A 22,472-nucleotide genomic window follows, 5' to 3' on the forward strand; every position below is an offset into this window, starting at 1 on the left:
TTTTATACCTAATTTTTCCTTTTTTGATTTGTTATTAATAAAATCCAATAAAATCTTTGTATGTTTTTTTAACACTTTTCTTTTTATGTTGTTTCCTTTATCAAGCCAAAGTCTTTATTTTGAATTTCTTAAACAAAATCGTTGAACATCTTTGAAAATTAATTCCAATTTTTTTTTTTTTTTTTAGGTACATCGGCAGTAAAAATACAAAATATTTCCCTGCATGATATAAAAAGATAAATGGACCAAAGAAAAAATAAACGCGATTAACAACAATCAACTGAAAATTGCAAGCTATAGGACATAATATTATGTATTATTTTCATTGCTTTTTGTAGTCATAAAACTCACTCGGAGTTTAAATGGTTCACGTCAATAGTCATGCTAGCCCCTGTCATAAATATTTACTCTACGTTCTCTATCGCGTAATCTAAATTTCGTTTCTTTTACGACCGTCAATTCTCTTTTGGATTCCGCGAATTCGCCCATCTCTCGTCTCGCGTGCTCGTCCATCGCGCCCAATCTTGAACGCTCGTGACGTCAGCATGCAAGTCGCGTTCTGATTGGTTGAAAGGCGCTCCGTGATTGGTCGCCCTGAGACCTGCGATCACGGAAAAGAGGTGTGGTGCGTAAATAGACAGAAAACGAAAATTGGCTCGCTCGAACGGTCGGACGAAAAGCAATTTCGAATGCTCGGCCGATCAACTTCCACGCGTGGTGCCGAGGTGAGTGCGAATTCGCGTCGGACGCCTTGCATTTTTGCTTCGGACGCACGTTTTTTCTGTCACTTCGACGCTCGGTTCGTCACAGAAGAACCACCTTTTGACGCGCGGCTTGTTGCGAGTTTTTTTTCAATTTTTTTTTCTCTATGCTTCATTTTCTGAATGATAATCATTGTTTTGATCAAAAATTGGCACCTAATTGAGCATTAATCCATTTTAAAATTTTTTTTACAATAATTTAATTGAACTTGTGTAATTACTTTGAATTAATTCACGGACGTGCTGTATCAAAAATCTAGATCTGTGTGTTTGTATAAAGCCTTCAAAAATAATTACTAAGCAAAAATGCAAGTGCGCATCCCGACTAGTTTTATGTGGAATTTTTGAATAATATCATTTCATGCTTTAATTTCAGGCAGTTATGAAGGAGATTTCTGAGATGTAAATTTTTACGCCGAGCTTGAAGAAAAAATTCAACCATGGAAGCTGGTAAAACGAAATTATATAAATTTTCATTCCAAATTTTAAACAATAATATTTCATTTTTCTAGAAGACGGAAACGAATTCCAGGACAACTACGGAGAGTTGAATCTCAGCAATCAAGGCCTTAAGAAAATATCAAAAGATCTGTTTAAGAATCCAGAAATTACGAGTTTGATCCTCGACGGCAACAGTTTCCAACGAATCGAGAACCTCGACCACCTAACCCAGCTCATTTGCGTACAAATAGAAATTATTTTTTATTAACAAACTAATTAAAATGAAATTTTTAGCTCTCAGCTGTAAATAACAAGCTTGTCCGAATGTACGGCGTGTCCCGACTAACCAATCTAACGCGGCTTAACCTTTCCAAAAACGGCATCGTAACAATCGAAGGCTTGAGAAACCTGACTAACCTTCACTGGCTCTCACTTGCGGGGAACAACATCAAGGTAGATAAATTATGATTAATTCCAGAAAGCCTCAATTTTGTCATCGTCTGCAGCAACTGGAATCTATCCACACCAACGTTGCTCTCGAATTCATCGATGTCTCGGAAAATTTACTCAAGGGGGTGTCCGACTTGAGTCCATTGAAAAATCTGCAGGTAATAAAGAGTCTTGTTGTTTTTATTTATATAAAATAAAAATTATTGTCTTTTAGGTTTTGAAAATGCACGACAACCAACTGACCACCCTGAAGTTTGGTTCGTGTCACTTGCCGAACTCCCTGAAGGTCCTCACCCTGGCCAACAACTTAATTGCTGATCTCAATGAAATTTCCTACTTGAGCAATTTGACCAGTTTGGAGTCCATCACCATTGCCAACAACCCCTGCGTTTCCATGACTGGAAAATCAATGTAATTTTCCAGTAAATATTTTTAGTTTAAACTTCATTTTTTTTAAATATTTTCAGAGGCTTCGATCATCGGCCGTTCCTAATAAACTGGTGCATGTCTCTTCGCACTATTGACGACTACATGGTTGGAGCCAAAGAAAGGTGGAAAATTGATTTCAATTTGTTTTCTGACTCTTAAATTATTTTCTTTCAGTTTAAAAGCCGAGTGGTTGTATTCGCAAGGCAGAGGCAGGCAGTTCCACGTTGGAGAACAGGCGGCCCTTGTTGAATATCTTGCCTCCGTATGTCCATTGTCGGATGAAAAGTTGAGCAGCCAGGACGAGCAGAAGCTCATGCTGATTTTGAGCAAGGCCCAGCAGCACCAGAGGCAGTTGTGGGAAGAGACCTCAGGCTCTGTTGCCCCAACCAGGGTCAGTTCGCCCCCTCGCAAACCAAAATCGGCGTCTTCGAGTCCTGCCCTTTCACAGCACAGTCGTTTGCGAAACTCGTCTCCACGCCAACGCAGTCCTGGTATTAAAGATGCAAATTTCTATGGGCGTAGTAAAATTAAAACTTTTTTACAGCTTCCTGGGAGCGGCATAATTTCAGCGGAACTAACTCGCCACTTATGAGCTCCTCTTACACTGTTGAGTTGCCTGTAACCCTTTATGCTCCTACAAACGACATAATGACGGCCAGTGCTGACGCCGTCATTCTTGTAAGTTTTAAATAAACTACCAAAAAATTTCCTTCATTTATTATAATTGTTTTTAATAAAATTTCACTTTTACAATTTTCTTATTAAAACAATTTTTTTTATTCTTTGTTATATTTAATTCCAGAATACAAACAACAAAGAGAGTCTCATGTCCCGCAGTTTGGATCCGAACATGTTTGGCGATTCAGGAGAGGCAGTGAGACCAAACCAACTTTGCGAGTCAAACAGTCCTTTGAAAGCAGCTTCAAAATTAGTACCTGTTCCTGAAACCATAATGAGTCCCGACTATAGGTAATATCTGTTTCATAATTTTAACTTTTTTTTAATCGAAGTTGTTCATTCAGGCCCGCCACTGCCCGCCACTTACCTGGCAGCCCATTACACCAGAAACCAAAAGTAAACGGGGCCAAAATGAACGAACTCAAGACTTCGAGCAGCACAAAATCTGTTCCGGCAACTCTAAATTCTGCTAATCACTCTCCAGGCGCGTCTAGGCTCAGCAGACCCACAGCTAACAGCAAAAGCAGCAAAGCGAGCGAAATTCCAAGCGCACAGAAACTTCCACACAAGTAAATTATTTTTAATTCATTTTTTACTAGTACCAATATTTTTAAAAGCAGGAAAACTACTTACTCAAGCAAAACTGAATCGACTCGAACAGCGCCTTTCAAATTGGGACCCAAAGCAAAACGGGAGCAACAGAGAATTGACAGCAGCGACGAAGATTCAGAAATGTCCATTTCTAAACTGGAGACTATTCAGAACCTTGCCTCTGCAAGAAAGCACAAAGAGAATGCTAGATGCACTGCCCTCAAAGGTATCCTATTTAGTTTCTTTCAAATCAAGATAATTAAATTTTTTAATATAGAAAACCAAATTGACGCTAAAGCAAAACAAAACAAAGCTGCCACAACAATTCAGAAGATCTGGCGCGGTTACCGTGTCCGCAATTTGTGCTCCAAAGTGAAAAGTGTGAAGAAGGAAATCCAAGCGAGCCGGCAAGACGACCACGTCCGTATGTTGTCAAAAGAACTCAACAGTGCTAAAGCTGCCTTGCAAGTTGAACGGCGCCTGCGGCTCTTGCAAATGGAAGCCATAAAATCGCTGTGGAAAGAGGTATATTTTTACTCCTTGAAATGCTCAAACAAGCTTACACTAATGAGAAAAAATCATTTTGTCAGGTCCAAGGCTTGCAGTCGCCCAGAACGCCTCAAACGCCAATGCGGAATTTCAGCGTCAAACCCAACGAATCCAGCGCCGTGGCTGACCTGACCAAAACTTGTGCCCAACTTCAAGAACAGGTACATTAGTTTAAATTTTGTGTAATTTTTACTACTTCAGTTCTATAGGTCCAGCAACTCCAAACTTCTTTGGAGAGTGTTGTCCAGTGCATGACGACACTTTGTGCTGCCAACACTTCGGGATTTGTACATGTCGAGGAGAGCATGAGTGTCTTGCAATGCCATTCCCTGCCTCCTCAGATCTCACAAGCGCCTCAAAACCCACCGTCACCCATTGTAAGCATTAGATGATTTAACGGATTTCAGTTCTTAGATATTTGTTGTTTATAGGTTTTCGAGAATTGATTTTGGTATTTAGATTTTAATTATTTTGAATTCAGAACCACTATTATTTTATAATTTGTTTCTTTTTAAATTTTGTAGCCAAGCATCCCAGTTCAAGTGATCAAGTCAGCCTCGCCGGAACCTGCTGAAGAGGCAGAGGAAAAACCGTCTCCGAAGCCAGACCAACACTTGCTTGACATTCGCCACGCGAAGAGCAAACAGCGGCCGTCGTACCTTCCCATTTTCAACTCGACCTCTGCCCCTTTGGAGCCACTGTCGGTGGAGCCTGTCAAGCAGTTTGCCGGCTCATTCGTGGAGTCGTTGATCAACACTGCTGTCCTCAAAGCAAAATTGTCGCTGAACAAACGCCTCGAGGCGTCGTCAAATCCAGAATGATCTTATGTACAGAATATTGATCTGACGTATTATTTTAAAGTAATTTTGCACTTTGAGATAAATGAAAAACTCGCGAGTTGTGATCGTGGCTTCAGCAAACTATTTATGCATCCAGCTAGTTGTTGAATTTGTGTTTTCCAGGGAACTATTGGCCCTTGTTGCTTTAAAAATAAGTAATTAGATGCATATTGGCAGAGATAATTTAAATAAATAAATTTGGGAGCTCTCGTCGTAGCTGTGCGTGCCAAAGTTAGCCGTCGAGCTCTCAGTTACAAGTTTTTAAATTTAGAGATAATAAGATTTTTAAGTAAACTGGCTGGCCAAAGTTCCTCTTAGCTTGTTATAGTTAAGAGTGTATTATTAAAAACAACCCATGTAGTTTTTGACGTAGACACAAATTGTCAGGGAAAACCAGCAAGTGTCTGTATGTTGAGATTTGGCCGTTAGTTGCGGAAGTCGGGCTCTATTCCAGGATGGTTATGTAAAGTGTACCTTTGTGGAGCACCTAGTTGTGATTTATTGCATTTTTAGAAATTCATAGGTAGTTTTGTTTGTAGTCAAACGCGAGATTCTTTTAAGCTTAAAGTAGAACTCAAATTGTTTGTCACAAAATGGCACAGACTTATTGTTAGACATTGAATGTCACAGTTAATGTCATAATTATTGTGATCAGACGCAAGCCATTTTTATGTTCCTGTTTGCCATGACAGCCACGCTATGATGCAAATAATAAACAAATTTAAAAGCAAAATTTTATTTTGTTTAAATCAGAAGGTCACATTTTTATGTATTGAAAAAATCCACCATTGCATCGAATATTTGAAAAAGGTTAAATTAATAATTACACATTACGCACTTAATTTGTAGCAACACAGCCTGCAGATTTGGTTAATTAGTCTTGATAATTTAGCTGCGCAATTTGTTCAACTGAGCTTCTAGCTCGTCCGCAGACGGCAGTTTCTCATTGAGATCATGTGCAGGAGCAGCGGGAGCTCGAGAGATCTATCGAATGAGAATTGAGGTTTTAAAATTTGTTTTCTTTCACAAAAATATGAACCAGCGTACCTTTCCAGAAAGCTCAATGCCAATTTCATCCAAAACCTGGCTAACCACTCGGTCTGATTCCTCTTCTTCATCAGAGCCGGCAAGAATGTCATCCAAGGTATCGTTAACTAAAATTCGTAATTATTGATATTATAAAAATCCGAAATTCTAATTTTTATCATCAAACCTAATTCGTCAGTCATTCCCATCATCATGGCATTCTTTTCAAATTCCTTGACGTCGTGGGCAATTTTCTGCGGGTTCAGAACTTTGTTCATATTGGCCATGGTCTTCGTTGTGGTCTTCAGGGCACCAGCCACTTTCACATTCGCAGCCATAGTTTTGGCATGGACACCGACAGACATCACCTGGATACATAAAAAAAATCTGTGACATAATCTGTGGAAAAATTAAAATTTCTTGCAAACCTTTCCCTTGGCAAGAAGATTTTTCTGTTTTTGTTTCCTGAGTTGGACAAGCTGCTTGGCAAGAACTGTGCAGGTTGTTTTGTCCCCATCTCTGGCAGCCTTTTTAATGTCAGCTTTCTATAAAAAAAAATTATAATTGGTTTTAAAATAAAAATGTTTAATAAATTTACCAATTTATTTTCTTCTCGATCGAGCTGATTCAAGTCTCTGTCCAGACTCCGTCCCACTTGACGCAGAGCTTTGTCATTCTCACGCATCTCCTCTAAAATTTTAGGAAGAAATTAAATTAAGAAGAATTGGTATTAATTAATTTGTAAAAAAGATTCAAAGATTCACGTGACCTAGAAGTGAGGAGCTGAGCAAAAAATTAATTTTTAATCTCCTTTACCTTTGAGAGTTGGCTTTGAAAAGAAATTCATTGTGCCGACTCGTATGACTCAACGAAGGCCGCGGTTTAATTTGTTTGTCTTTTGATTAGGAGCAGAGAAGAGGGAGGATAATAAAATGATTAATCGTGAAAATATTCTTCAAAGGAACAGGCTCGGCTAGCGAGGATCTTATGAGGAAAAAAAGGCAACGGCGAAAAGAGACTAATGCAAATGTCAACAAAGGGTTCTGACGCTATGAGTGGGTAGTACACGGAAATTTCACACATATGAACTGTAAATTCTACAAATTTCTGATTTAAATCGCATTTTTACACACTTAAATTGAATAAAACGAGGGTTAATTTGTGCTTTTACATAATTTAATACTTCAAATTAAGATATGAACTGTGAATTTTTTATTAGCTTAAGGGCATATTTAAACTCCTTTCCAAAACTCCACCCGAAAACCACCAGGAACCACCCGAGTAGAACACTGGCAACAACGCCGCGAAAGCACTATCAACATCACGCCTATGACTTGTGTGTTGTAATGTAATTTATTTCCTGTGAGCTTTTCCACTAAATCTTTATGTCTGGACGGAAAGGGATCTGAAAAATGGGTAAGATTTTTCACTTGAAAAGTCCTACAACAATTCCGAAGCTTTTCCGCTCGCAATCGGCACGACAAAATTTGCTATTTTCCGTCTTGGAGGCGCAGTGCGGCACTCCTGTGGCTTTGAATTTTTAAGGAGGAACTACTTCTCTATGCCAGTGAATATATAATATGCGGCTTTGCTTTTTCTAGTTGAGGCTATTGTGGAGTTCAACTACAAGGCCGAGCAGCCGGACGAGCTTACCCTGAACAAGGGTGACATCATCCAGAACATCGTTCAACAGGAGGGCGGCTGGTGGTCCGGAATGCTCAACGGCCGCAAAGGGGTCTTTCCAGACAACTTCGTCAGGGTGCTGGAGAAAAAGGACCGGCGGAAATGCATCGTCCTCTTCAACTACAACCCCGCCAACTCGGACGAACTCGAGTTGCTGGTCGACCAGGAAATCGAGATCTTGGACGAGGTCGAAGAGGGATGGTGGAAAGGAAAGCTCGGAGAAAAGGTTTTTGAAAAAATTATGGCTTATTTGCTGAAATTTTGATTTAATTTTTATTAGGTCGGGGTTTTTCCTTCGAACTTTGTCAAAGTGCTTCCTGAGCCAAAGAAGATTGATTGTAAGATAAAAAGATTTAATCTTCTGCAACAGACATTAATCATAATCAATCTTCAGCTCCACCCAAATTGGAAGCCAAGAAGGAGAACATGGAAAAGAAAAAGTCGCCAATCCTGAGTCAAAAAGCACCCAGTAAGATTTTAGGTAAATATTTAATCTTATAAAATCTAAAAAATTTAAACTTTAGGAATAGTTTGATCCTGTTAATTTAAAAAAGAAACTCCTTTTTTTAACCATCAAACAGCTTATCTTGTATAATTCAATCTTAAATTTTATTTCGTGTTTGAAGCGAAATTTAATTAATTTTTCCCTGATCTTTATCTTTGAATTTTTATCTTCTCAATACTTGTGCATTATGGTGCATAAGAGATAAGCAAAATATAAAATCAACAAGTCATTTTACCATCCGATGAGACTTGTTTGGTTTCAAAACTAAGTTGAGCTATTGTTTTTAAATTTGCAGTGATGGAGACGTGCCGCGCGACGTTCACGTACAAAGCAGTAAACAACGACGAGCTTAATCTGGAAGTGGGTGACATTATCACCATTCTCAGCAAAGACACGCTTGAAAAAGGCTGGTGGAAGGGCGAACTGAAAGGCAAAGTGGGTGTGTTTCCTGACAACTTCGTCGAGCTCATCAAAAGCGACTCGTCCTCCCTTCGGAAAAAGATTTCCGACACCAAAAAACCAGCTCCGGAGCCCACTATTGAAGGTGAGATCCACTTTAAATGAAGAATCATAGTTAAAGTAACATTGTAAATATTGAAATTTGCACTGCATTCTTGTTATTTGGTTAAAAATATAAAATGGATTTGAATAATTGGTTTCCTAGCCAAATATTTTTACGGTTTTTATTTACTTTTTTTGCTGGCAAACAATTTGTAGCAAGGGCAGCAAGGCAAATAAATAAAATAGTATAAATTTTGCCACTTATTGGAGTTTCATTAGGTAAAGCTTAAATATTCATTTTGGAAATTTGATTTTTTATTACGTAGTTATGTATTGAAACAATTTTGGTACACAACTTTTGATTCAATACTGAGTAATTTATATGAAATAAAAATATTCTTTCAAATTGATTTGTCAGCAATGTTTTTATTTTTGTGTGTGGCTATATCAAATTAGGCTAGTACAAATAGTCAGGTTAAATATTTGCTGCTCAAATAAACCTCAATTTTTCTATTGGCAAGTTGCTATCAAGGTTATCAATGCTGAGTGGATGTAGAGGGGAAGCAGGGTCGTAAAACCATGTGATTCCCTCTTCTCCTGATCCTTCATTTGAAGTTGCATTGTATTCATTTTTATTCGCTTGTCAAAATGGACACAGAAATAATAACTCTAGTGTTCACTGTTCAATATTTCTGATTTTTAATATTTTTTTCTTGTAAATTATGAATTCTAATTTGCAGATAAGTCTTCAGCACTGTCCAAAACGCCGCCGTTGCTGCCCAAAAAGCCCAAGGCTCCGCCACCCCAAGACGCACAATCTATTTCCAACGAGCTGAAGAAGACCGACAACAAAGCTCCCGCACCCGAACCCAAACAAACCATTCCAGAACCGAAAATCATTCCTCCCTTTGAGCACAAATTCACGCCTCCAGCCGCAGTCGAAAGCAAAATTCCCGTCATTGAAAAGTCCCGGGCTTCGAATGACTTCGACAGTGTCCAGAGAGGCGACCTCCTTCAGCAGCCGGAGAGACCAAAGGCCCCCAAGCGAAGGCCGCCCTCCACCGTGCTGAAGCAGAACGGCCACGGAGACTCCAACGATGATGAAGCGGAAGACGACGCTGTCGATGAAGTCAAACCTGTTCCGGACATGGAGCTGAAGCCCCAGAAGCTGGATTTAAAGAAGGCGCCTTTCATGCAGGAGCTCAAGGGGGCGGTCAGTCAGGTACCAATTTGAATTAATTAAATAATTCTTTTTTCTAAATTTCGATCAAATTTCAGGTGAAGAAACCTCCTCCTGCCAAGCCTCGTCCTGCTTCATTCGGTCTGGCGTTGTCTGCACCGGCGCCACCAACCAGTCCTCGCAAGTCACCACTGGCCGAAGAGTTGAAAATTCCGGACAAGCCGGTTGCTGAGAAGCGATCGCCTGTCGTCGAAAACATTCCTAAGCCAGAAATCCCCAAGCCCGAACCCGTCAAATTTGAAGCTCCTAAAGCAGAAGTCCCGAAGGCTGAAGCGCCCAAGATTGCCGATTTAAAAAAAGTGAGCCTAAAGGTACTGGAGTAGCTGCACACAGCACAAAACAAATTGCCGCTTCTGTCTGTCATCACTTTTCTCATGCACGTCTCTTCTCTCTTGTCTTGGTGTTCGTTTTTTTTTTTTTGCTCAATGTTGCTTTGAACACACAGTGTATATTGCTTTGACTACTTCTTTACTTATATATTTTCCTGCCCTAAATTTGTGTTTTCTCTTTTCTAATTAATGATGGTGCTCTAGCCGTTGTCGTTGGAGGAACGAGTCAAGGAGTTGGAAGAGACTGTGAAGAAGCTGGCCGCAGCCCTGCGCGATGAAACGAGAAACCGACTGAGGCTAGAGGAGGAGGTTGAGCGACTTTCCAGTCGCGTGGTGCAAATTTAAACTAAGATATATCTTATAATCGATTTTTTTTAACAATGAATTATTATTTGCTCTTTTGCATTTTTTTAAACGAAAAACTTAAAAGAGAGGAAACTTGAATACGCCGATCTCCCTATAATGGCTTGCAACATGGAAGGCTGTAAATAAAAAAAGAGTGTCATGTAATTTCATATTTTTAATTGCACATTCCAAGTAAACCAGTATTTAAAGTGAGCAATAATACTTTAAATTTAATGTCTTTTATTATATGAAAATTTCCAATTTGGACTTAAAAAGAAAAACTTTAATTAGAATAAAAATTTATTCTGCAAACAAAATTTTAATTTTTGCCATTTTTTGAAAGAGGGTTATGAATATAAAAACAGGCTTATCATTGCATATAATATATTTTAATTTGTGTGCTAGTGTTGATTACAATACTTGTTCTAGGTGCATTTTCTACATAGTATGAAGTGCGTTTAACTCTTTGATAATCAGGAAACATTTTTGGTTTATACGAATGCTGGGAGAGTAATCTAGAGATTAATACACCGCAGATATGGCAAGGCCCGCCGCAATTGCAGTTGTCGCTACGGTTTCCATGGATAAGCTGAAACAAAAATATTAGTTTATCACTGGTGAATTTTAGCATGATATAGAAAATTCTACTTACTTTGCCAGTTTAAATTTGTCCATGAAGCATGACTGGAATTTTGAAAGTAAAATGGTATGAAAGAATTATAAATTGCAGTAGATTAGATTTTACCTCTTCTTTTTTGTTGGCAGAAGCAAGTACTGACAGCAAGTAAAGTCCAGTCAAGGTATTCAGAGCAAACTTAACGTAGTTGTTGGATTTCTGCATTTTTTCTATTCCGAACCCATCAGATTCAAAAGACGTGCGACGAGACTTTGCCATTTCAGTTCCCAGGTAGTTCACAGAGTTTCGCTCAGTCTCAGTTATTTCATCCAACCTCACAATATTTGATTCTCCATCGCGCTCCTAAATTAAAAAAAATATTTTACATTTAATTAATTTTAACATAAAAAATACTTGCCTCGCGAATCTCTCGTCTTGTTGTCCTTCGCTCAGCATCTCCAACTTCCCTTTCGAGGCGCCTCTCAGAACGGGACAACTCTCTCTCCTCCCTGGTGTCTCGGCGAGAGTCCATTCTGGATTCGCGCAGAGCGAGACGAGAATCTCGACGGACGGCGTCGCGGACTCTGATCTCTTTATTGTCCAAGCGGGTGTCCCGACGGCTGTCTCGCTCAGTCTGGTCTCGAATGCGAGATTCCTCTCGTCTGGTCTGGTCTCTGGCGTCCAGACGAGATTCCCTTTGAGCTTCATCACGAGTGTCCCGGCGATTTTCGCGTCTCCTATTTTCCCTGAGCCTGGATTCATCACGGACGTCACTGGAAGATCTTTCGGACAGTGTTCGGGAGCGGATTACGTCTCTGGCGACATCCCTTTGTGTGTCCAGACGCTCCTCACGGCGATTTTCCAGACGTTCTTCTCTACGATTGTCAAGAGAACGGACCTCAGTGCGACGACCGTCCAAGCGTTCTTCCCTTCGACTGTCCAGGGAACGAACTTCTGCTCTGCGACTGTCCAGACGTTCAATTCTGCGATTGTTGAGCAAACGAATTTCATCTCGGACATCAGCACGGCGATTTTCCAGGCGTGTTTCCCTACGACTGTCCAGAGAACGGGCTTCAGCTCGGCGGTTGTCCAGACGCTCTTCCCTGCGACTGGCCGGGGAACGAACTTCGTCCCGAACTTCTACTCTGCGACTGTCCAGGCGTTTTTCCCTACGACTGTCCAGTGAACGATCTCGAACTTCAGCAGCTCGCCTGTCCAGACGTTCTTCCCTTCGACTGTCAAGAGATCTGACACCAGCTCGGCGGTTTTCCAGACGTTCAACTCTGCGACTGTCCAGAGAGCGAACTTCGTCCCGCACATCTGCTCTGCGACTGTCCAGGCGTTCTTCCCTACGACTGTCCATGGAACGAACTTCGTCCCGGACTTCAGCAGTGCGCCTGTCCAGACGCTCATTGTGACGAGTTGCGAGACGTTCATTTCTGCGATTGTCCCTTCGACTGTCAAGAGATCGGACATCAGCTCGGCGGTTGTCCAGACGATCTTCACGACTTTCAAGACGAGTTGATTCCTCCCTAGCCTTCCTCTCGCCTGCTCGGGCAAATCTTCTCTCTTCAACTCGAGCGTCTGAAGTGTCCCGTCGGACGGCCCTGGCGTCCCTGATAAGTCGAGCGTCTCGGACATTCTCCTGCGGAGCTTCTCGTCGGCTGAGAGTCCTTTGGTCCCTCCTAGACACTCGGGCATCTCTCTCCTCAGAGGTGAGTCGGACAGTTCTTGAGCCTTCACGTCGGACATTTCGGTCGGAAATGTCGCGCCTCTCGTTTTCAGCAGACCTTCGGAGTGTGTCTTCCCAACGAGATTCTCTTTGTTCAAGGCGTCTGTCCGCTCGGACGTCATCGAATCGGCGAACGTCCCGACGGTCTACGCCTCGGTCGGCTCTGGCCAGGCCACGGATATCTTCCCTTTCATCTAACCTAGTGTTTCGATCCATCCGGTCCATCCTTGAGTTTCCTACATCAAATGTTAAAAATAATTATTTAACAAAGTGAATTTTTTTTCCAAATCTCACTTTGGTCTGTTCTCCTTGCATCAATCCTCGAATCACCAAATCGGCGCCTTTGTTGTTCGTCAACATTTTTGGACCTTTTGAATTGAAAGAAATTTAAAAATTTAACATTATTTTATTAAAATTAAATACCTTGATTCGTATAGTATAGTTCGGTCCTCGGAGGTGATGAAGTCGTGGTCCTCAGGGGTCTCGCCCTGAAGCTCAGCGAAAGCCAAACCGGTCAAATATAGGAGCAGAAAGCCTAGGGCCAGGCGAGAGCGAGAGGGAAGAATTTTTAGTCTGGTGCGTCGCATCTTGGAGAGAGAGCAGTGGGTCAGTCTGTGTCTTCAGTAGCTGCTGCTGATCGACTGTGGTTGGAAGGAGCGAGGCGCTGCCGATTTATAGGACGAGATGCCGCGTTCGTGGGTGGCTAAGGGTGCAAATCCAATTCCGATTCCATTACCACCCATTTCCAGACCACTGGCGTGCGCGCTAACCCTTCTTCAGCGTCGCGGAAGGGAGAGTGTGACGTAGCTTCGATTGAATTATGGCAGAAAATATCGGCCCCATTCATTGTTCAATTTCATTCATTCGAGAAAATTTAAAAAAGTCAAATTGGCGAAGTTATTTTCTTTAATTTAAAGCATTAGTTTTTACGATGAAAAAGAAAAGTTGTTTTATTTTGCTCTTTTTTATATCTAAAAATTATTCGAAAACTACATTTCTTTTCCTCTTTTTAAACCATTCAATTTTAATTTTTTTTATTCGTGAATTTTTCATTAATTCGGATGTACCTCTTTTTTAGAATCGCCACTTGATGAACTCCCTCCTTTTTTTAAAATAAAATCTGAATGATATTCCCAACTTTTTACTGTGGCGAATGACGTCAACGGTTTAACGGCACAGAATAATCAAATTTGAAACACCGATTCTGCCCATTCACAAGGATCTGGTGATTAAATCAGTGAATGAAGAGCAATTTCGAGTAGCATCTGTGCCAGAAAGTTTCGTGTTAAATCGATTACTTGTAGATCGTTTTCAATTTATTTGGTGCAATGAGCTGAGTTATCAGCAGGTCCCATACTTTTTCCTTGATATAAATAGAGCGGGAAATAGTGAAAATCTCTTCTACGTGAACATATAGTTATTTATTTAATGTTGCAATCATAATATTTAAGAAATACAATTACTAAAAAAAATGTATCTAAATCTGAACTGCCGAAAAGAGTTCAATTTTTTAAGTCTGAGTCATTTATATTTATTATTTAATATTCATTTGACTCGTCCTGGCGATTTTATTATATACTTCATATAATTTATATTTAAATATGTTTTTGTTCTCTTGGGTCCTCTTTGGTTAATGAAAATTTTTTACATTAATTATTTTCAACTTCTTTATTTATTATCTACACATACACGCACAGTAATTTTTGGTTTCTTTTGCGAATAATAATAAAAGGGATTATGGAACGTCACATTATTTTCAGTAATTTTTTAAATTTCATTTAATTGTTTGCGCTTCTTCCGTCCTCTTAGGAGCACCTGCGATTCTAATTCAGCACCTGTGGAGTTTAAATTTTGTTTCATTTGTTTCTTTATTCGAAATTAGAAAGCGACACTTGCCTGTCTTTGGTACTTTGCTGTGCTCTCAGACATTCCTAGTTGTGGCAGAAATACGCAGTAGCACAAATTGGCCGTGCCAATCAATCCCATCAGCACTGGAAAGCCAACCGAGTTAACTCCCAGACTTCCAACAATCGGTCCTGAATTGGAAAAGAATTTAATCTTTATTTCATCAATAAAATTATTATTTTTACCAAAAAAGTAAGCAAGGCAGACGGCGCCTTGTTGAAGGGCGTACACTGGTCCGTACTGGGCCTTGGAAGAGGTCGAAAGGTCAACGAACTGGGCCATCAAGGGCACCATGGTTGCGTCCACGACACCGATTCCAAGACCGAGCCCGAAATGAGGAATCGTCAGCTCCAGCACGGTTTTGGCGAACGACACCTGAAAATTTAAATGTAGGCAAACAGCTCAACTCGTGCGCCGAGCAGGTTGCATAACGAATTGAATAGCAGGCGTTTTATGATTTTACCAAAAAGGCGCACACGCCGACGAGGAACATCGCGGCCAGGGCTAAAAATCCGTATCCGAATTTATATGCGAGTGAACCGAAGAAATTCGTGCCGATCAAGTAACCCAAACTGTCCGGGATAAACACCGTCCCCAGCTGCCACTTCTGCAAGGAAAATTTTTATCTCTTCCAGCAAATAATTTATTATACAAATACTTTTGGTTTGATGGTTTCCATGAGCCAGAGAGGCAAACAGGGCTCGAGGACTGCCATGGCTGAGGTGCTGATGAGAATCGAACCAGCCGACAACAAAATGCATTTTTGGCTGAGCATTTGCATAATTCCTGACTCATTTTCGTCTTCATCGTCGTCGTAGCCTGTCCGTATTTGGAGACAAAGTTCGGAACAGGCAAGCTGTGTTGAAATTTTATATTAAAATTTGCAAAAATAAAACAGTTCAATAAATTTTATTTTTAGAAAAAAACATATTAAATTTGTGCCTATAAACTGAATTAAAAGTTAAAATTGACGCATTAATTTTTTTAAATTATTTTTTCTAGTATATTTTTTTTTATTCAAGGAAATTAGGAAAATTAACAAAATTAAACAAGTTTGGCAAACCTTTAAGCTATCGACTGACAAATCCAGACGTCTGCATTGACATACTGAAAATATAGATGAAATAATAAATTTTGCTTATTTTTTCCTTCTAATTAATTGACTTATGCAAACGACGGAGAGAAAAGCGACTAGGAGAAAAGGGGCTGACTTTCTGGACAGCAGATCGTACAAAACGGCGCCGAGGGGGTAGCCCAAAAGCACCCCTAATGCCATGCTGCCCAACACCAGACCCATCATTTTGCTTCGTTCCTTCTCCTCGGAAAAAGACTCGGCAATCCCACACATTCCTAAATTTTAAAAACCATGTTAATTGTTCTAAAAATTAAAAAAATAAATAAATACCCGCAACGGCAATACTGGCTGAGGCGAGGCCGTGCAGACTTCTTGCAGTAAACAGCCAAAAATAATCATCAGCCACAGCAAAAACTGTCCAAAAAGATTATTATTAAAAAAAAATTATAATTAAAAATTTTTAAAAATGGGACTTCTCAGCTGAAACTTTTATTTTTAATTATTATAAATATTGAATATTTATAAAATAAGAAAGTAACAAAAGTTTTTTTTTTAATTTGATATAAATTATTTTGTTAAAATATATTTTAATTTACCTAAGGAGACTAGAAACAGCATGATGGTGCCGAGCAGAAGAGGTAGTTGGTAGCCAATTCGGGTTATCAGGAAGCCCAAAGCAGGGTTGGCGAAAAGTTGAACCAGCGCTTTGGAGGAAAGCAAAAGGGCCACTTTGGAGTTTTCGGCATCGCTCGGTAACAACACGTGGCCGCCGACGGAGTCGATCGAGTACAAAAAGTCGGGGATGATTGGAACTGCAAATTTCACCACATTGGGCAATAATTTTTTTTTTAATTTTTAATAATTACCAACAACGGTGAGCAGAACGTTGTCGAGCAAGAAGGCGAGGTAGACGACGGCGACCAAGGAGAACTTTTCGCTCGAACTCAACTCCATGGCGAGCCACAGGTTAGTGCAAAATCGCGACGCCCCCGCGTCGGCCGCTATCAGTTGTGGCGCAGATGCCGCCTCCGCACCACCGGAGAGACTCGCTCGTTCAATCCACCAGCGCGGATAATCGAGTTTTAATCCAATAAACGCACACAGAATAGGGCACAGATGTTTCAAGGATTTCCTGCCGTAAAAAAATCAAACTCCGATTTTAATGAAAATTTTCTGATTCTATAATAATTAATTTCATATATAAATATTGCAATATTAAGAAAAAAAAATTGAGGAAAAACTAAGAAGATTTTGAAGGTTTAATTTTTATTTTGACTGTTTTAGAAAAACTCTGCTTGTCCCTTTGTTCTCCTTTTAACTGTTTCATGTAAAAATTATGTAAATATATAATATTTGATTTAAAATGTACAATTAAATCTCAAATTTTGTATGATTCCTAAGCGGAGCAGATGAATTTTTTTAATAAAAGTTGACAAAACTGCATTTGAAGAGAATTTAATTTCATATGGCATTTATTTTTATAAAGAAACCTGAAAATTTAGTCGTAATATTAATATTTCATTATTTTCGTATATTTAAATAATTAAAATAAGTTTTTTTTTTATATATCAGGAAATACTTTAGTGAAGGGGCAAGTTTGTATAGGTGGTGGTGGAAGCTCATGTTCACTGCGACCAAACACAAAAAAAGCAAACAAGGCACCATCATCAGCATAGATGATTATGCAGAAAATCGGTGGCGGGCCGAATCGCCTTTCATCTCTCATTGGCAGGGCCAACATTACGTCACACGGCACACAATCAAATTAAAAAAGGATTCCGCATTCTCTGTCGGCGTTGGTCTCGACTCGTGCGAAAATCTCATTTACGAATTTTCGCACCCATCCATATAGTGGAAGTGGTGAATTTTTTTTTTTTCGTGTAATCGCGAGCGTTGGAGCGAGAATTGGCAGTGAGAGATAAGCATGGGCTGTGGGAAAGGACCAGGTGTGCACCACCGCCAGGGTTAGTGCTCAAAAGTGCGTTTGGGCAAAATGGAGTGGATCATCGCTGTGGTCGACGGCATCCTGATGATTTGCATCCTCGGCGGCAACTGCCTCACGGTCACGGTCATCGTCAGGAAGCCGAAACTCGCGACGCCCTCGAACCAATTCGTCCTGGGACTCGCGCTCGCCGACATGCTTGTAAGTAAAAATAATGTAAAAATTTATTGTAATAAAATGATGGAAAATCATTTCCTTCTAGAGAAAAATATACAAAAAAAAAAAAAAAATAAATTAGCAGCGGACATATCCGTTTTTTTATAATTAATATTTATACCTAGATTTGCAAACAAATATTACTTATTTATTTAATTTCTAAAAGATTTATTTTTTTTAAACAACTTTCCGTACTTATAAACCTTCTTCAGTTTTTATTTTTGATCCTTCAATGCTATAAATATTCTCAAATAAATAAAGTGTACAAGAATTTCAGGAAAATTACTAACTGATTATCTGCTGATAACTAATAAATAAATAAAAATTATTTGATTAATTTTGGATTTTTTTAATAAAATAAGTTAAGCTTGTGGCATTTTTTGTTTTCAAATCTTATATAATTCTGAATTTTTCATATTAATAAACGCATTTACATTTCTCTGTATTTTTGTAACCCCTGCGCAAAATTAAAGTATGCAGCCCTCCTAGCTACAGCACTTTGCTGGTTGCCTACCCTTCAAAGCTGCAGGGGCGCTTTTTATGTTTTTTTTTTTAATTTAAAAATGTATTTTTTTTTCTAGGTTGGAATTTCCATGCCGTACCACATGGCGTTCTACATTTCGGACGAAATAAACCACTGGCTCGTTCCGTGTTTGATTCGCTTCGTCCTGATGATCATGGCCTGCTCGGCGTCCGTGCTGCACCTCATCTGCGTGGCCGTCGACCGCTACCTGGCCATCATCTACCCCCTACGCCACCAAGTCATAGTAACCAAAGGGTGAGACGTTTGTCTAAAATTTGACATTTTAACATTTTTAACAAAATGTTTTAGGCGAGCCCGTCAGGCTATTTTCTGCAACTGGGTGATCGCGGTGGCGATTTCAACAATGCCTATTTATTGGAATGATTGGACGGTGCATTCACAATACTGTTCGGTGAGAAATTATTTATTATTTAAATTCTCAACATAATTTTTTTCCCAACAGATTGAAAACATTTTGCCGGCCAACTTTTTCCTCTGCGTTGTGATTCCCGCTTTCACTATTCTTCTGGTGATCATGCTGGGCACCTACGTCCGAATCCACCAAGTCGCTTCGTCTCACGCAACCCGCCTTTCCCAGCAGCGATTGTCCTGCTCGCACATCAGCATCCACGTCGGCACCAACGACATCCAACACCTCCAGAAAGGCAAAAAGTCTATGCAGGTCTGTTTTCCAGTTCAAAATAATTTAGTTATCAAGAACTTTTTAAAAATTGAAAAATTATTAAATTTCCAGGTAGTGGCGCTGGTGCTGGGCTGCTTTTGCGTCTGCTGGTGCCCCTATTTGACAATCGGCACCATCATTCTGCACGGGTACAAAACCCACACCCTCGACTTAGCCTACAATCTGGCCTTCAGCTTCGCCATGGCCAACTCCTGCATGAACCCGGTGATCTACGCGTGGAAAAACCAAGACTTCAAGTGCGCCTTCCAAGAGCTGCTGGGATGCTGTCGGACGAAGCCCTCCCTAAGCACGGAGGAAATTGTCCGCTCTCGAAGCCAAAGCAATATCGAGGCCAGAGCGTCGGCGTCCACATCCCGCTCGTCCATCAACGAAATACAAATCGAACGATTCTAATACCATCAGCCTTTGTATATATTTTGTTTAATTCTCTAGGAATAAAGTTCTTGAAAAACCATAAACACTTTTCCGTAGGTCATTTAAATTTAATTTCAATTCCGGACAGCGTCCGAATAATCTACAAGACCGCGTTGGTTCAATTTTACATGTGTAAAAAAATGAGTTTTACATAAACGAGTTTTCTTATAAGTTTTAGGGCGACACCAAGTCCTTCACCTCAATTGAAAAGGAAAGCGGCTAATTGGTTTTGGCCTTTTTGCGCTTGATTGCATCTTCGACCGCCTTCAGCTGCTTCAGCAGCTCCTCCCTTCGCGACGCTGGCTTCTTCCCACCAGTCTTGGCTTCGACAGTGGGCGCTGGCGGCTCAACAGGCCTCTTTTTGGCCGCACCTACTTGAGCAAAAATTGAATATCCAGAGCATCAAACTACAATTGTTCTTACTTTCTGCTTTAGGAGGAGCTTCGCTGTCCCGTAGTGTGAGTCTGATCTGCTGTTTCTGGCCAGACATTTTCAATGCGTCCATTGCCTTAATTTTTGTGACTGTTTCTGCTCTTCTCTCTGTTTGCAAACAAAATATTAGGTTAGAAAATAACCTAAGTTATTTTCAAAAACTGACCTTTTGGGGGAAGTCGTTCGTCATCACTGCTGGACGAAATTGAACTGTTCGAAGCGGACGAAGACCCTGACCCGGAACTAGACCTGTGATGACGTTTTTTACCTCTCTCAGATTTGAACCCTCTGAAAATACAACACATGGCTAGATTTTAACCCAACAAGAGTTAACATTCGTACTTCTTGAGCATCAACTCGTCGACAGGTTGGCGTTTTTTGGTCACAGGTGGCTCTCTGGGTTCTTTTGGCTTGGGAGGAGCAGACGTCTAAATTCATCAAATTAACCACCAGAGAAAAATAAACTAATTTCATTTAATCTACCTCATATTTAGAGGACCTATAGACATTAGCCTCGACAGCACTTTTCTTCGGCGCCGGTGAGTGGCCAGAAAATCTAGAATGGGACGAACTGGAGCTTCCAGTCGACGATCCACTGCATTAATTTTTTTATTCAAATTCAAAATGTGAACACAAAATTTACCTTGATGAGGAGTATGAAGATTCAGAGGAGTGAGATCTTTTCCACGTTCCCTTTCTGGTGGGAGATTTTTGTCTCATCCACGGGTCAGACCAGTCATCAGGTTTCTGTTTGGGTTGTCCCTTGACTCTGAAATAATTGAAAAATTGATTACATCAATAACAGGGAGAGGCTGAAGACGACTCACCTTTCTTTGTCCTTATATTTTGATGCCGAGTGGTGGCCCTTTGAGGACTCTGGCGAACTGGAGGCGTCTCGAGATCTGCGACTTGATCTCTCGCCCTTGCCCCGCATCGACTCACGGAACTCTCGGTTCTGTCTCTGCTTGTAGAAATTTTCAAGCTGCCGACGCGAGACGTCCTGAGACCGCTTCCAGCCATCTTGGGCGTAATAATCATCGTCTCTGCTTGGCCGTCTGCATATTATGGATAATTTAAAAATTAATTCATAATTATATCTTTTTAAAAATTTACCCGTATCTTTCGTCGTTTTCCTCAAATCTGTGAATAGGACTGGCAGGTCTGGTGTAGAAATCGTTTTCTTTGTCAAGATCTTCTTGCCCTAGTCCCAGGTTCATTTTCTTTTCCTCAAAATCCATATCCGTTTCTTTCCTTCTGGTAGCTTTCTTCATCATCTAGTAAAAATTAAAAATGTGTTACAACTCAATAAAATCAAAAATTTATTTTGTTTTACGTACTTCCTTGGCATGTCGAAGACCTCTTTCCCAAGCTGACTCCAAAGGTGGTCCGTCGAAAGGTTCTCCTGACCCCAGACCTGATCCATAAGGCCTGTCATACGGGACGTCGAATCCTGGAGGCCCATTTGTTGGTACCAGAGGCCTGACCATGTCAAACATGGTGTAATTTCCCTTATCCGTTACTCCGGGATGAACAAATCTGAACAAATTTAATTTTTTTGTTTTATAAATAAATTATTGATTGATAAATTATTTAACCTGCAGTTTGCTCCCCAAGTGCACTGGCCCCGATTGTAAAAACGACACACCGGTTTGCTCTCCTCCTCAGGTCGAGCGTCCTCGCCGTCGGTACATTCGCCCTCCTCGAGATCATTTTCATCATCCTTGATCTCTCCGGCCTCAGGTTTAGAATCTGCTCTCTCTGCATTTTTGGCGCTCGACGACTTGTCTCTTTTGCTCAATTCCTGCTTTTTCGGCTCCTCGTCCTTCTCCTCGGCCTCAAAGTCCAATTCCGTCTCCAGCTGGTCCTGCATCGTTTTGTGAGGAGACGCTTTGTTGTTCGACTCCTGCAGGCCGTCGTGGCTCTCAAGGTCAGAAACGTCCGACAGGTCCTCCTTGGACAGAGGGTCGAACTTGTCATTGCCCGACTCCTCCTCTGCCTCAACCTGAAGAAATACATACATACTTTTGATTAGAGGTTCTAAATTCCCTTTGTTCGAAAAATTACCGGAGAATTTTTTATTTCTTCGTCTTCGACCGAGGCGTCTCTCGGCTCGCTCTTGACCGGACTGTCCATTTCGTCGGCAGAACTCATACCAACTATGCTGTCCGAAGTCACTCGCTGAGCATCAAATGAGGGCCGAGGTCAGAAAATCGAGGCCAAAACCCTGGAAATGAGACGAGTTCACAATAATGCCACGGAAAAAAAACAAACTGAGTCGAGAGTGTAAACATTGCTGTTTTAACATGTTAAATGGTCGATTTTCATCGACAAAATCATACCTAACGCAAAAGCGACGCAAGAAAAATATTTTTTAAGCTTCTGAAGGAAAATATTCCAGCTTAATCAAGATTTCTATTTGGAATCTGGTTGAAAATTCTTCGATGCTTTCTTGGCTGCCTTTCGTGTTGTCGGCATCGAAAGAAAAATAATACCAGGCCATCAGGATTGCCAACAACGATCTCGCAAACCTTTATTGCCAACTGAACA

At 40.5% G+C, this 22,472-nt stretch overlaps 7 protein-coding genes across 12 annotated transcripts; 3 read left to right on the plus strand and 4 right to left on the minus strand.

Moving 5' to 3' along the window:
• Positions 1-593: 593 nt before the first annotated feature.
• On the plus strand, positions 594-5,471 carry LOC132204183 (centrosomal protein of 97 kDa). Of its 3 annotated transcripts, none has more exons than XM_059632518.1 (16): positions 594-725; positions 1,138-1,211; positions 1,274-1,443; positions 1,497-1,655; positions 1,709-1,810; positions 1,867-2,063; positions 2,120-2,203; positions 2,256-2,572; positions 2,626-2,759; positions 2,884-3,050; positions 3,104-3,328; positions 3,377-3,576; positions 3,628-3,875; positions 3,941-4,060; positions 4,109-4,276; positions 4,424-5,471. In XM_059632518.1, the coding sequence occupies exons 2-16, from the start codon at positions 1,202-1,204 to the stop codon at positions 4,718-4,720; spliced, it is 2,598 nt and encodes an 865-aa protein (XP_059488501.1). In that variant the 5' UTR covers positions 594-725; positions 1,138-1,201; the 3' UTR covers positions 4,721-5,471. The 3 variants fall into 3 exon arrangements, with proteins under 3 accessions (XP_059488501.1, XP_059488502.1, XP_059488503.1); XM_059632519.1 differs by having other exon boundaries at positions 3,380-3,576; XM_059632520.1 differs by lacking the exons at positions 594-725; positions 1,138-1,211; positions 1,497-1,655 and having other exon boundaries at positions 1,302-1,443; positions 1,681-1,810.
• LOC132204187 (charged multivesicular body protein 2b) lies at positions 5,459-6,803 on the minus strand. The gene is made up of 6 exons (XM_059632524.1): positions 6,581-6,803; positions 6,363-6,454; positions 6,193-6,309; positions 5,952-6,132; positions 5,786-5,892; positions 5,459-5,722 (listed from the first exon to the last, which is right to left on the minus strand). The coding sequence occupies exons 1-6, from the start codon at positions 6,609-6,611 to the stop codon at positions 5,627-5,629; spliced, it is 624 nt and encodes a 207-aa protein (XP_059488507.1). The 5' UTR covers positions 6,612-6,803; the 3' UTR covers positions 5,459-5,626.
• A 218-nt stretch (positions 6,804-7,021) lies between these two features.
• Positions 7,022-10,675, plus strand: LOC132204185 (SH3 domain-containing kinase-binding protein 1-like). 2 transcript variants are annotated; one of them, XM_059632522.1, is made up of 8 exons: positions 7,022-7,180; positions 7,366-7,673; positions 7,728-7,785; positions 7,842-7,928; positions 8,248-8,496; positions 9,194-9,675; positions 9,732-10,004; positions 10,227-10,675. In XM_059632522.1, the coding sequence occupies exons 1-8, from the start codon at positions 7,177-7,179 to the stop codon at positions 10,365-10,367; spliced, it is 1,602 nt and encodes a 533-aa protein (XP_059488505.1). In that variant the 5' UTR covers positions 7,022-7,176; the 3' UTR covers positions 10,368-10,675. The 2 variants fall into 2 exon arrangements, with proteins under 2 accessions (XP_059488505.1, XP_059488506.1); XM_059632523.1 differs by having other exon boundaries at positions 9,732-9,992; positions 10,227-10,674.
• A 65-nt stretch (positions 10,676-10,740) lies between these two features.
• Positions 10,741-13,347, minus strand: LOC132204184 (trichohyalin-like). The gene is made up of 6 exons (XM_059632521.1): positions 13,139-13,347; positions 13,010-13,083; positions 11,402-12,951; positions 11,113-11,346; positions 11,020-11,051; positions 10,741-10,956 (listed from the first exon to the last, which is right to left on the minus strand). The coding sequence occupies exons 1-6, from the start codon at positions 13,300-13,302 to the stop codon at positions 10,890-10,892; spliced, it is 2,121 nt and encodes a 706-aa protein (XP_059488504.1). The 5' UTR covers positions 13,303-13,347; the 3' UTR covers positions 10,741-10,889.
• A 1,191-nt stretch (positions 13,348-14,538) lies between these two features.
• LOC132204627 (synaptic vesicular amine transporter-like) lies at positions 14,539-16,649 on the minus strand. The gene is made up of 10 exons (XM_059633249.1): positions 16,562-16,649; positions 16,292-16,507; positions 16,026-16,109; positions 15,785-15,970; positions 15,684-15,727; positions 15,279-15,476; positions 15,084-15,227; positions 14,806-14,995; positions 14,612-14,751; positions 14,539-14,550 (listed from the first exon to the last, which is right to left on the minus strand). Exons 1-10 carry the CDS (start codon positions 16,647-16,649, stop codon positions 14,539-14,541), a joined length of 1,302 nt encoding a protein of 433 aa, XP_059489232.1.
• A 796-nt stretch (positions 16,650-17,445) lies between these two features.
• On the plus strand, positions 17,446-19,492 carry LOC132204868 (octopamine receptor 1-like). The gene is made up of 5 exons (XM_059633716.1): positions 17,446-17,838; positions 18,435-18,631; positions 18,686-18,788; positions 18,840-19,058; positions 19,131-19,492. The coding sequence occupies exons 1-5, from the start codon at positions 17,689-17,691 to the stop codon at positions 19,470-19,472; spliced, it is 1,011 nt and encodes a 336-aa protein (XP_059489699.1). The 5' UTR covers positions 17,446-17,688; the 3' UTR covers positions 19,473-19,492.
• A 45-nt stretch (positions 19,493-19,537) lies between these two features.
• LOC132204864 (zinc finger CCCH domain-containing protein 18) lies at positions 19,538-22,417 on the minus strand. 3 transcript variants are annotated; one of them, XM_059633712.1, is made up of 12 exons: positions 22,265-22,417; positions 21,990-22,149; positions 21,521-21,927; positions 21,263-21,461; positions 21,039-21,199; positions 20,753-20,980; positions 20,569-20,694; positions 20,409-20,502; positions 20,268-20,353; positions 20,092-20,213; positions 19,917-20,033; positions 19,538-19,867 (listed from the first exon to the last, which is right to left on the minus strand). In XM_059633712.1, exons 2-12 carry the CDS (start codon positions 22,074-22,076, stop codon positions 19,713-19,715), a joined length of 1,782 nt encoding a protein of 593 aa, XP_059489695.1. In that variant the 5' UTR covers positions 22,077-22,149; positions 22,265-22,417; the 3' UTR covers positions 19,538-19,712. The 3 variants fall into 3 exon arrangements, with proteins under 3 accessions (XP_059489695.1, XP_059489694.1, XP_059489693.1); XM_059633711.1 differs by having other exon boundaries at positions 19,538-19,864; positions 20,409-20,520; XM_059633710.1 differs by having other exon boundaries at positions 20,409-20,520.
• Between the last annotated feature and the right edge of the window lie 55 nt (positions 22,418-22,472).

This window comes from Neocloeon triangulifer, unplaced genomic scaffold (genome assembly GCF_031216515.1).
Source record: "Neocloeon triangulifer isolate White Clay Creek 2 clone unplaced genomic scaffold, ASM3121651v1 ptg000022l, whole genome shotgun sequence".
Classification (NCBI taxonomy): domain Eukaryota; kingdom Metazoa; phylum Arthropoda; class Insecta; order Ephemeroptera; family Baetidae; genus Neocloeon; species Neocloeon triangulifer.

What these genes read in the sequence shown, in the direction of transcription:
- LOC132204183 (XM_059632518.1), top strand. An exon ending in ATGGTTGGAGCCAAAGAAAG is followed by an intron (nt 2,204 to 2,255) that starts GTGGAAAATTGA and finishes ATTTTCTTTCAG; the next exon opens with TTTAAAAGCCGAGTGGTTGT. An exon ending in TCCACGCCAACGCAGTCCTG is followed by an intron (nt 2,573 to 2,625) that starts GTATTAAAGATG and finishes ACTTTTTTACAG; the next exon opens with CTTCCTGGGAGCGGCATAAT.
- LOC132204185 (XM_059632522.1), top strand. An exon ending in AAGGAAAGCTCGGAGAAAAG is followed by an intron (nt 7,674 to 7,727) that starts GTTTTTGAAAAA and finishes AATTTTTATTAG; the next exon opens with GTCGGGGTTTTTCCTTCGAA. An exon ending in AGCACCCAGTAAGATTTTAG is followed by an intron (nt 7,929 to 8,247) that starts GTAAATATTTAA and finishes TTAAATTTGCAG; the next exon opens with TGATGGAGACGTGCCGCGCG.
- LOC132204627 (XM_059633249.1), bottom strand. Translation starts at nt 16,649, where the DNA reads ATGGAGTTGAGTTCGAGCGAAAAGTTCTCCTTGGTCGCCGTCGTCTAC. An exon ending in CGTTCTGCTCACCGTTGTTG is followed by an intron (nt 16,508 to 16,561) that starts GTAATTATTAAA and finishes TGAAATTTGCAG; the next exon opens with TTCCAATCATCCCCGACTTT. An exon ending in TGGAAACCATCAAACCAAAA is followed by an intron (nt 15,228 to 15,278) that starts GTATTTGTATAA and finishes TTTTCCTTGCAG; the next exon opens with AAGTGGCAGCTGGGGACGGT.
- LOC132204184 (XM_059632521.1), bottom strand. Translation starts at nt 13,302, where the DNA reads ATGCGACGCACCAGACTAAAAATTCTTCCCTCTCGCTCTCGCCTGGCC. An exon ending in CTGCCAACAAAAAAGAAGAG is followed by an intron (nt 11,052 to 11,112) that starts GTAAAATCTAAT and finishes TCAAAATTCCAG; the next exon opens with TCATGCTTCATGGACAAATT. An exon ending in GACAAATTTAAACTGGCAAA is followed by an intron (nt 10,957 to 11,019) that starts GTAAGTAGAATT and finishes TTTTTGTTTCAG; the next exon opens with CTTATCCATGGAAACCGTAG.
- LOC132204864 (XM_059633710.1), bottom strand. Translation starts at nt 22,076, where the DNA reads ATGAGTTCTGCCGACGAAATGGACAGTCCGGTCAAGAGCGAGCCGAGA. An exon ending in GAAAACGACGAAAGATACGG is followed by an intron (nt 20,981 to 21,038) that starts GTAAATTTTTAA and finishes CATAATATGCAG; the next exon opens with ACGGCCAAGCAGAGACGATG. An exon ending in AGCTCCTCCTAAAGCAGAAA is followed by an intron (nt 19,868 to 19,916) that starts GTAAGAACAATT and finishes TTTTTGCTCAAG; the next exon opens with TAGGTGCGGCCAAAAAGAGG.
- LOC132204187 (XM_059632524.1), bottom strand. Translation starts at nt 6,611, where the DNA reads ATGAATTTCTTTTCAAAGCCAACTCTCAAAG. An exon ending in ATCGAGAAGAAAATAAATTG is followed by an intron (nt 6,310 to 6,362) that starts GTAAATTTATTA and finishes TTTTTTTTATAG; the next exon opens with AAAGCTGACATTAAAAAGGC. An exon ending in GGGAATGACTGACGAATTAG is followed by an intron (nt 5,893 to 5,951) that starts GTTTGATGATAA and finishes TACGAATTTTAG; the next exon opens with TTAACGATACCTTGGATGAC.
- LOC132204868 (XM_059633716.1), top strand. Translation starts at nt 17,689, where the DNA reads ATGGAGTGGATCATCGCTGTGGTCGACGGCATCCTGATGATTTGCATC. An exon ending in CAAGTCATAGTAACCAAAGG is followed by an intron (nt 18,632 to 18,685) that starts GTGAGACGTTTG and finishes AAAATGTTTTAG; the next exon opens with GCGAGCCCGTCAGGCTATTT. An exon ending in TGCATTCACAATACTGTTCG is followed by an intron (nt 18,789 to 18,839) that starts GTGAGAAATTAT and finishes TTTTCCCAACAG; the next exon opens with ATTGAAAACATTTTGCCGGC.